The sequence below is a fragment of the Equus quagga genome, chromosome 1 (genome assembly GCF_021613505.1).
Source record: "Equus quagga isolate Etosha38 chromosome 1, UCLA_HA_Equagga_1.0, whole genome shotgun sequence".
NCBI classification, from domain to species: Eukaryota; Metazoa; Chordata; class Mammalia; order Perissodactyla; family Equidae; genus Equus; species Equus quagga.
The window spans coordinates 48,850,366-48,862,135 of NC_060267.1; the positions used below are offsets into that span (position 1 = coordinate 48,850,366).

An 11,770-nucleotide genomic window follows, 5' to 3' on the forward strand; every position below is an offset into this window, starting at 1 on the left:
AAAAACATAACTAATAGCTAATGTATATATGAAGAGTTCCAAATACTTTCTATCAAAACTCAGAGAAGGCATAGCTATTTTAAAGGCAAATTAGAATGTGAATAAGTAGAAGGAAGGAGAATGACATTCCCAACAGAATGGGAAAGAGTTAAGGTTCCTGCTTTAATGTCCCAGCGTGCTTCCAGTTTGGTCAGTTCCTTAGGCTTCCCCACTTCTCATCCATGCACTTGGCTTTTGGCTTTTTTCATTAGGTGATTATGTTTTCCTTTTTTTCTCTCGTAGACAAAGACTCGTGGTTAGGTTTGGATTTTTTCAGGCTCTGAAGTTCTTGGTTGCTAGTTATGGCCTCAGCCCCTCCCATTCCCTAATATGGCTGTAAATATGAGTCATTTCTTATTGTTGCTTCAGACTAGATCCTACAGAGGACAGGGAATCCTGAGAGTTAAACTGATAAGCTAACATAATTTCCCATGTTGGTCATCTTGTTTTTGTAGGGTCAGCACACTGAAACTTCTCTAGTAGGTGCTGAGTACCTATAAAGGTGCCACCGAACTTGATGTAGTTTAAATGGCTCTGGAAGGACTACGGAGAGAATTTCTGTGAGTACAGGGGCACCCAAGGCAAGGAATGTACTTAGAAGGAAAATTTCTCTTAGATAATTTTCTCCTAAATTTTCTGTCAGAGTAATCATTATTGAAAGTCTGAATTGAATGAATGATCTTACAGATCATTTAGCAAATAATTTCAAAGGAAAAAAATGAGATAATTTCAAAATGTATATAATCAGAGGGATGTTGTGGGATGATTCAGTGATATCACTTGTGATCTGCCAGTTACTAGGTGTTTCTGGTCATTCTTTATTTAACAAAAGATAATTTTCTGTCCCTTCCAAAAGAGATACAGTTTGGGGGTATCAGCAAGCAATAGATTAATGGAATACCCAGGTGCCCACGTGAGAAACTAAGGGCAAGTGGAGAAAAGAAAAATAGTGTTAGTTTGATCTAAGTTGTTTATAAGGAGAGTCATACTTTTTTGGATGCAGGGGAAATATTGTCAGTAACTTAGCTTGGGCTAGGGAAAGTGGCCAGGAAACAAAACCAGAGACCCACAGGACAGAGGGGAACAAATGCTCATTTTGTAATTAAAAGAGATTTGTTTTTAGAAAGTGTGGATGAGTCCAACTATGCTGAACCAAAGATTGTGTAAAAGGAATCTAGAACATTCATTTATTCATTCATCAGACACTGGTTTTAGCATTTTATTTTGTGTCAATCACTGTGTGACAATACAAAGATGAATAGATTTCCTTCTTTCTTGGAGCATATAATCCCTTAAAGCATACAGATGTGAACAAATAAATATAATATAATGTGGTGAGTTCTGTAATACAGTTACATAGAGCCTGAAATAGCTGTATGAGATTTATGGGGAAGGTGACTAACCCTGCCGAAAGACTTAAGAGAGAAGGTCATTTTTGTTCTGTTGTTTGTCCGATTCTAAGTTTGTTCTCAATGGAAGCCACTCTCGAGCCACATAGACAAGTGGAGGAAGGCACATCAGGTAGAGGTGACAGCGTGTGCTAAGGCATGGAGAGTGAAAGAATGTGAGTGTTTGAAGAATAATGCAAAGTCCAGTAAGGAAAAGATGGGAGAGAGATGAATTGGATACTGTTATTTGACATTTGAATCACTAAGCATCATTCTAAGGAGCTTAATTTTTATTTTGGAGATAATAGAGAAGAATTGAAAAAAATTACACAATGAAGCTTATAAATAGATTGGTGTTCTAGGAAAAAGAATTCTGACTTTAACGTGAAAGTTGGATTGAAAGGGAGGGAAGAGATTGGACTGGAAGAAAAGCGATCAGTTAAGAGGCCATCATAAATGTCTGGTTGAGAGATAATAAGAGAATAAAATGCTTAGTAAAATTGAAGTGGGAGAGAAGGATACAAATTAGTGAGGTATTTATGTATCACTGTGACTAATCTTATTTGTGGGTAAAGGAAGTGAACAAGTTGAATATGAATTCCCAGTTTCTGGTTTGAATGTCTTACTAGAGTTGAGAATAAGTTTTCAAATCTCAATCAAATTTATCTACAAAGTTAGACATAGACGTTGAGGGAAAATAATAAACTGGTAAACAGGGAATCAGAGGCCTGTACTAATCAGCTGAGTAACCTTGAATCATTAACTTATTTATGCTTGATTCATTTACTGCATCTATGAAATACAGTGGTTGAAACAGAGCCTTTCATCTCTAAAATCATGCCTCTGACTGACTACTTGTATTTATTAACTTTGTATTGTTGTATAACTTTATCCCTGCAAAAGTAGGTTGTCATACTCTGTAATATTTCCTTTTGAAAAATATAACAAGACTAGCATGAAGTAGGCATACAGAGGTACCAAAAGTGAAGTAAAAAGGACAGTGATAATACACAGGAGAAATTTAAAGAGTTTATATGGAATTTATGTTGAAAAACGATTAACCCTACTTAATATAAAGACGCTATTTCCTACAATGGAAAATGGGAATAGGGTGAAAGCAGCGCTCTTAGGTAAACTCCTTAATTTAAAAACCAAACCAAGCAAAAAGGATCTAAGACCTTGATTTAAAAAGCAAACAACAAAAAAAACCAGACCAATGGCAAGATTTGACCAGGAGGGCTCAAGAAGTGCTCCAGCAAGCTGTGGTTTGTGAATTATTGGCCCCAATCCACTCCTCCTTGTATCCGAGTTCTTTGTCATGTGACTTTGCAGTTCCTATCTCTGGATATAAAGTATACTTCCCCACTCCTTGACTTTGAGGTCGGTCTGGAGGTAAGCTTCGGCCAATGAGATGTTAACAGTGACTTCAAACATACTGAGCGGTTAGGCTTACTCTCTTGCACCTCTGATATCTCCATGAGAAGAGCTTCTCCAGTAGCTGCTGCCTCTTCAGCCTGGACCCTGGGATAACAAAAAGACTAGAACAGTCAGACTCCCAGTTTGAGGCAGAGCCACATAGCTGCCAGCTTCTATCGTACAACTATCAGCCCAAGAAGCACAGACTAGTGAGTGAGCCAGGGTTCTCGGTATAGTTTGTAATTTAGTATTAATGAGGCAATAGCTAACTGGTACACAAGCAGAATTTATTATTTTAAAGTAGCATATGAAATTTTGGGGTAAATTTTTGCTACAGATAAAATAATCTTGCTACAGATAAAATAAATGCTACAGATAAAATAAAATACAGATAAAATAATTTTGCTACTGAAAAAAAATAATCTAGCCATAGGTTTCCCCAATCTCTCTCTCTCTCTCTCTTTCTCTCTCTCTAACATGCACACACACAGACACACACACAGAATTTACTTGGCTCCTGAGATAATTGTTTTGAAAATGTGAAATAATATTCATATATTAAAAATTTTAGCATACAAAATTAGAGAGAACTCTATACCTTATAATCTAGCTTTAAAAAATGTCAATCCATTACTTTCTGTTTGTCTTTCAAGGAGCTGACTTTGAAATATAGGCTGCCACGTATTCATCCTCACCTACGTCAAATGATATTACATAATTATATCATTTTAGCACGATGCCAATAGCACAATACTTTTGTTGTTGTTGTTGTTGTTGAACTTGAGGTCTGCTTTCTATATCTAGAAGGAGAAGTTCAGCATATGAGATCACTCATGGCAAGGTCCTGAACAGAGAGAAGCAATAGAGTAGAGCAGAGTCATTAAAGGATCAGAGCCAGTTAGTATGTAACCTCTGCCACGTATTGGCTGTGTTACCTTAAAAAAGCTTTTTAACTTTTCTTTTACTTTAAGGAAGTCATCTCATCTCTAAATTAACGATAATAAGCTCCTATTTGATAATGTCATTGCGAGTTTAAATTAAATCATAAAAGTTAAGAGCTCAGTACTAAGCCTACCATAAAGTAAACATACAATAAATATTAGATAGGATTCTTCCTATTATTCTCATTAAAACAAATTCATGTTCTTTTCACCAAAGTCTAAGTTTCTATTTCATGCTCAAATCTTTCAGAATTGAATCTGTGGCTGGGATCAATAATGATCAATATTAACTAAAAATTTGAGTAGGTCAGGGTGATGGTGTGAAGACTCAATCTGTTGGTTTCATAAACCACTGAACTTCACTTCCTTTCCACTGAATCTAAAAGTTAGAAGAATTCTTTCAGTTTCCAACTACCTCCAGTGGCTCCTCAAACTGCAGAGGGAGAGAATGGTTTTTGGATGGCAGTGTGCCAAAAGGGAAGGAGTTACATGATTGGTCAGACTTCTGAGGAAGTTTCATCATAGTTTTTATATTAACGTCATACTCTCATCTGAGATTGTCTTAACATTGTATCTCATTTTAGATTGTCTTAACGCTGTATTTTCATTTTAGATTGTCCTCCTTTGTATTACTGAAGCTAAATCCAAGTAGTGAGCAGGGATCTTGAATCCAGTTGTGTTTACTGCAATCAGTACATATTTTTACTCAAAAATAGACATGGATGACCACATAAGGATGATGAATGCAGGAGACTCGCAGCCTACAGGTAAGAAGCACATGTAGGACAGGCTCTTGATGATATTTGTGAAGGAAACAAATTTACATTTGGTGAGTCTTTGCTATCACTCCTGAATCCTAACCTTCCCGAGAGAGTCAGTGTTTCCATGCTCTTCATCTCTTCTATCCCTGTCAAATTATTTTCAGCTATCTACCCAAGGTAGCTTATAAACAGATCCGCACTGCGTGAATAAAAGATAAATGATTTTTTTTCTATTCTTAACAGCTTTACTTAGATAAAATTGACATATGTACATTGAAATGCACATATTTAAAGTGTATAATTTGATAAATTTTGACATACCTGTCATACACCCATGAAATCACAAATACATTCAAGATAATGAACATATCCATCAACATCAAAACTTTCTTCACACCTCATTATAATCTTTTTCTACTGCCACTTTCAGCGTGCTCTGCTTGAGACAGTTGTAGATCAACTTTGTGTTACTATAGATAGATTTGCATTTTCTTGAATTTTATATGGATGGAATCATACAGTATGTTGAGCACAATTATTTTAATATTCACCCATGTTGTTGTAGGTATCAATAGTTCATTCCTTTTTATTGCTGACTAGTATTCGCTCATATGGATGTACCACAGTCTATTTATTCATTCACCCATTAAAGAACATTTGGACTATTTCAAGTTTGGGATTATTACAAATAAAGCTGTTATAAAATTTTATGTATCAGTCTTTGTATGGGCATATGCTTCCATTTCTTTTGGTGAAATATTGATGAGAAGAATGGGTGAGCCATGTGGTAGGTGTATATTTAACTTTTTAAGAAATTTCTACACTGCCTTCCAAAATGTTTGTACCATTTCACATTTCTACTAACAATCAATGAGAGTTTCAGTTCTTCCATATCCTTACCAACATTTGGTATGGTCAGACATTTTAATTTTAGTTATACTAATAGGTACATGGTGGTTTCTAAATTTGGTTTTAACTTGCATTTTGCTTATGACTAATGATGATGCACATGTTTTTATGTGAAATTTGCCATCTATGTATCTCATTTCAGGAAGTGTCAGTTCAACTCTTTTGCTTATATTTTTTATTATGTTGTTTGTTTTCTTATTAAATATTGAGAATTCTTTATGTATTCTGGACACAAGTCCGTTATCAGACTTCTGATTCACAAATATTTTCTCCCAGTCTCTGGCTTGTCTTTTCATTTTGTTAACACTGTCTTTTGAAGAGCAGAAGTTATTAGTTTTTAGGAAGTCAAATTTCTTTTTAATGGATGATGCTTTTTGGATTGGACTGAAAAAATGTTTGTCTAACCCAAGATAACAATGAATTTTTCCTATGTTTTCTTCTATAAGTTTTAATGTTTAGGTTTTACATTTATTTGTATGATCTATTTTCAATTAATTTTTGTATATGGGATGTGATATGGATCAAAAATCTTTTTTTTTTTTTTGCATATGGATGTCCAATTATTTCAGCACCATTTCTTGAAATGGCTATCCTTTTTTATGTCTTTGCCAAAAATCAAGTGTCTATATATGTGTAGGTCTATTTCTCAACTATTAGTCTGTGTTTACACCAATAGCTGTAGCTTTATAAGTCTTTAAACTAGGGAATATTCATCTTCCAGCTTAGTTCTCTTTCAAACCTGGCTATCTTAGCTCCTTAGCATTTTCATATAAATTTTAGAAACAAATTGCCAATTTCTACATAAAAAAAAGGTTGCTGAGAACTTTGCTTGGAATTGTGATGAAGCTATAGATTCATTTGAGTAGAATTGAGATCCTAACAATTCTGTGTCTTCTGACTCATGAAAACAGTATCTCTCTCCATTTATTTATGTCTAATGTTTTCAGCAATGTTTTTTTAGTCTTCAGTGTACAGGTTTTCCATGTTTTTTGCCAGAAATATCCATAAGTATCTAATATTTTGACATCATTGTAAATGATATGTTGTTTTAATTACATATTGATAATAGCCAGTATGTAGAAATATGATTGGTTTTATATATTGATCTCGAATCCCACAACATTCTAAACTCACTTATTAGTAATGAAAATTGCTTAATTTTTCTATAGGAGATGCTATCTCTTCCAACCTTGCTATTGAGTCACAAGAACCCACAAAAGGGAATAAAAAGAGACTCTGTATCTCTAAAATTGTCACCATTGTCATCTTCTTTCTGGTGATTCTAATAACTACACTGGCCACAATCTTAGCAGGTGAGTTGCCCATTTCCCAAATATGCTTTTGTTAACACTCTGATAAAATGTTTCACCATATGTGTGCCTTTCATACTTTAGCTCAAGATTAAGGGTAATTTCAGACACCTGTGTACATGCAACAAGCATATAATTCCTCTTCTATAAAATAAAGATAATGGCTGTACTAAATATTGTGAGGATAAAAATAACAATGTATATGAAATTTCCTCCTAAACCAATATTACTATAGTCTTTACAAGGTAAGGAGTTTGTGGTAAAATGTAAATCACCGCATTGCTTCCTTCATCAAGAAAATCTCATTATGAAGAAATATCAAAAGAACTAAACAGTATATTTGATGATATATTCAATTAGCAATGTGCCACAAGGTCCTTATCTCACCGTGGACTGGTAGTAAACAGTTTGTAGAACATTATCTAGCTGTGGACCACCTGGCCCTAAGCCATATGCTTTTATATAGATGTTAGTATTTTTTTTCTAAGCTGCTTCTAGTTGATGGCTGTGTTTATAAGAATGAAAATAAAGTTCAACGTGCAAAACATTTGTTCTTTCACTGGTTGTACAGGTTGTAATCACGGGGTCAGATTTCCAAGTCCTATTCATAATTCACAACCATACATACGGGTTATAGAGAATTGCACAAGAAAAAAATGTTACTGTCTTAATGACCACATTTTTTACACAAAATATACATTACTTTTAGACTCAAAAAGCAGCATGATACCTCTAAGCTTCATGATATTAAATTATGGACATATATTGTACAAATTACTTGAAACAATTTTAATAATATGTTTGAAAATGTATCCAGAAGTATATATGCATATAGACATGTATATAAATTTATATATGATTTACACATGAATATACGTGTTATAAATGTTTATAAAGAATATACCTGTATAAAGTAATTTATAGAAATTAATGTGCATATATGTTATATATGCATGTATACATAACTGCGCACATATATGTAAATGAGTTTATATTATAGATATCTTAATCAAGCTTATTATATGAACTAGAGATTAATATATATGTGAATATATGTATATACATGACTGTATATGCACATATGTATTTATACTTAAATACATATTTGTATATACTGTGTGTGTGTATATAGAGAGAGAGAGAGAGAAAGAGATGGAGAGAGAGAAAGTGAGAAAGGGATCATTGTGTGAATGACACACTATGCTAGGTGTTAACAATAAACAAGACAGGTATGGTTCTTGCCTCATGGAACTTACTTAACAGGAGAAAAAGTCATGAGTCAAGTAATAAGGATGATGAGTTCTAGGAGGAGGACATAGGTAATGAAGATCAGATAAGTAAAAGATTTTGCCAAAGGGACATTGTATTGTGTGAATGGGCTTCAGTATTTACAGTAAAAAATTTTAGCACCAAATTATTTCTCATCAGGGCATGATGCAAAAGTTATAATTTTATACATAACTATAAACTAAGAAAACTGTTGCTCAAATAAGATCATAAATAATATCTATTGGTCAAGGTAAGGAAATAAATATTATTGATATTTTTACATAGCTTAAATTAAAGATAGTCATTTAGCTCTTCTGAGTAAAATAAATAAAGAAGAAAAAGAAAAAGTTTTGGTAAAACAAAATATGTATTTATAAAGCATTTTACAAGATATTTTCATACATAATACCCCATTTGTGTTTTTGAGTAACCTAGAGGGGTAGGGAAGTAAAGTATTATTATCCTTTTTTTCTTTCATTATATGTGAGGAATTTGAACTTTAGAGGTATTAGTTGATTGTCTAGACAGCTAAGCAGAGCAAAGTTACAACTTGAATCCAAGTCTTCTGATTTTTATTCGTCGTTCTTTACAACATCTATAATGTCACCTCTCTGTCTGATTGAGCTTATTTCCTGTGGTTTATATAAAATAAACACCCATAATTTATTTAAAAAGCTGAAATATATCCAGCCTGTCCCTAGTCAGGTTTTCTTCCAGGCCACCTCCTGAAGTTACTGCAGTCTGTCCTAGATAGGTGGTTCTGATTTTCCCTAATGGAATTTACTCAATGGAATTCTCAAGAACCCTCATTCTTGTTCCCCTGGTTCAAGCTATGTTTAAGAGAGTATAAACTTGATCGCATAAAGTATAGATAATTTTTAAGGATTAAAGCTGATATCCAATTTTAACCCTCATAGTGATTTGAATCCTTTCAGATATACGAAAATGTAGACCGAGAATTCCATTTCCAGGTTTTGTCATTGGTGAATTAAATCATCCAGCATCTAGCATCCCAGTTTCCCTATCTATACAAAACAGAATTGGACTGGATAATTTTTAAGGTCACTTGTGGTGCTAAAACTCCCCTATTTCCTAAAGTTATTAAGCAACAGTAAGGAACATTTGACACAATCTCTGGGAGGAAAAATAAACAAGCTAAACTCAGATGGCCCAAGTCAGATGACTAATTTTGTGCTTTGGCATAAAAACAGACTTTTCTTATTTAACAGATATTGATATTTAGGTTAAAACAGTCTATAACACAACAAGTCAAGGATCTAATCAGATCTAGAATAAAAATTATTCTTACACTTAGATATTCTTTTTTTTTTTTTTGAAGATCGGCACCTGGGCTAACGTGTTGCCAATCTTCTTTTTTTCTTTTTCTTCTCTCCAAAGCCCCTGAGACATAGTTGTATATTCTAGTTGTGAGTGTCTCTGGTTGTGCTGTGTGGGACGCCGCCTCAGCATGGCTTGATGAGCTGTGCCAGGTCCGCACCCAGGATCCGAACCAGCGAGACCCTGAGCTGCCAAAGTGGAGCACGTGAACTTAATCACTAGGCCACAGGGCTGGCTTTCACTTAGATGTTCTTAAGAAGGGTTATGTGGATTTTTCTTAGAGATATATGACCGTTATCTATCAATAAATGACATAATTATATACATACATAATTTTATAGACGATACAAAAGTTATATATAGCTATATCTATATATAAACATACATGTACACAAATACAAATGTATATTGTTTATATATTTTGTTGACATGCAACAAACAGGCACGAGATAATTATCAGGTACTGGGATAGAGAAAGAAGAGGAAAAATGATAATTATAACTATAACACATTAAATTTGATAGTTCATTAGAAGCAGAGAGCATGGAAAGGAGAGTATGATCAATGCCACTGGGGTGGGATGGAGGAGATTCACAGAGGAAATTATGCTTTAACAGAATAGATGATTTAAATACAAGTAGATTCTTCCTGGTTGGACAGGGATGGAGTGTTTGATTGCTAGTTCAAGGTGGGGGTACGGCACTGGGGAACATAGATCAGCATGAACAAAGCCCCAGATATTACATAAAGTAATACGGCATGTATAAGGGACTATAAGAAGTTTGGTATAGAAGGAATTAGATAGAGAAACAAAATGCCTACAGAAAATATAAAGCTACAAAAGTAAACAGAGATCAAATCCTGATGGTATTTTTCATTAAAGTTTAACCAAAAAGATAGACTGTAAACACAGTTTAAGCATAGAGTAAGCATATGCTTAACTGGATCAGATATATCCCACTTAGCTGTTTTATACACTTTAAATTGAACAGGTCTTTTCCCCAAATCTGTTTTTCCTCTAACAGTAAGTTTTATGAATCAGTATGCCATCAATCTAGTACATACGTCATTATCTATCTCTAATTTTGAAACAAGCCTTTAGTGTAAGATTTAAAACCTTACCATGCATATAAGACTGGCTCCTGCTCATCTTTCTGAACTCAGTTCTTGTCATGCCTCCTCTTTCTCTCTATACTCCGGTCATGCTGATCTTCTTCCTTTCTCAAGTGAAAAAGTCACTCACTCCATGGCCTTTCACATTCACTTCCTCTTTGCTGAGAACATACTTTTCTCATTCTTCATCTAGTGATCTCTCTGCATCGTTAGTGTGAGCTTAAAAGTCTACTCCAATCCCCACCTCGAACGAGGTCCTCTCTCCTCAACACGTTTTAGTATCTATCATATTCCTTTTGTATCATTCCTTGAATTCACAATTATTTGTTGAACATCTATCTGGCCCACTAGACTCTTAGCAAATAATGGAAGGGAACATGCCTATAATAAACATATACAACAGTGCTTAGCACATAGTGTGTACTCACAAATATTTTGTTATTGAGCAAATGAGTGTCCATTAGGTAGTTGTATGTAGGAGATATCTGATGAGAGGCCTGGGTTGGACATATCAATTTAATGATTATCAGAATATGCATGATAGGTAATGTCATGAGAATGAATGCTATCACCTGGAGGAGTGTGTCACTTGAGAAGAGCACCAAGCCTTGAATCTGAGTAATAACAGCATCTACATGAGTGGCATCCACCAAAGATTTCTTTCAACCTAGCAAGAAAATAAGTACAAAAATTTAGGAGCTGTTCTCATTTGCAAAAAACTACAGTGATTAATGAAGTCCAAAACCTTTAGACTGAATGGCCAAAACTAAGCTGGATAATTTTGTTCATATGGATAGATAAATATTTTAAATTAAATTCTACTGTATCTCAGAGCAGGAATTCAGGGCATTCTACCCCCTCAGTACTTAATATATTATTAAATCATTTTTAGTTGAAAAACACAAATCTTCCACTGAACACATGTCATGCCTGGATGGCTGGATTGGTTATCTAGGAAAGTGCTTCTATTTTTCTGAAAATACAACCTGGGCAGCAAGCCAGAACTTCTGTGCATCTTATGCAGCAACTCTTGCTGTATTCAACACCACAAAAGAACTGGTAAGGAAATACTTTTGAACTGTAATTGTGTTTTCAGAGGTTATAGCTGATATACAGAATGCACACTGGAAATGGAAATGGTCCAGGAAAGACCCTCTCACCCAGCATAAAAGAGGCCCTATTCCAGCTCAGCTCAAAGGACCATAAAAAGAGCTCATATCAGGGTCCAACCACATTCACCTTACAGGTCAGGTCAGATCAAACTTCATGGTACAAATTATTGTGAA

General features: G+C 34.4%; 1 protein-coding gene across 1 annotated transcript; it reads left to right on the forward strand.

The window, feature by feature from the left end:
• Positions 1–548: 548 nt before the first annotated feature.
• LOC124242452 (C-type lectin domain family 2 member E-like) lies at positions 549–11,561 on the forward strand. Its single transcript, XM_046667550.1, has 4 exons — positions 549–599; positions 4,398–4,551; positions 6,624–6,767; positions 11,377–11,561. The coding sequence occupies exons 2-4, from the start codon at positions 4,503–4,505 to the stop codon at positions 11,559–11,561; spliced, it is 378 nt and encodes a 125-aa protein (XP_046523506.1). The 5' UTR covers positions 549–599; positions 4,398–4,502.
• Positions 11,562–11,770: the final 209 nt, after the last annotated feature.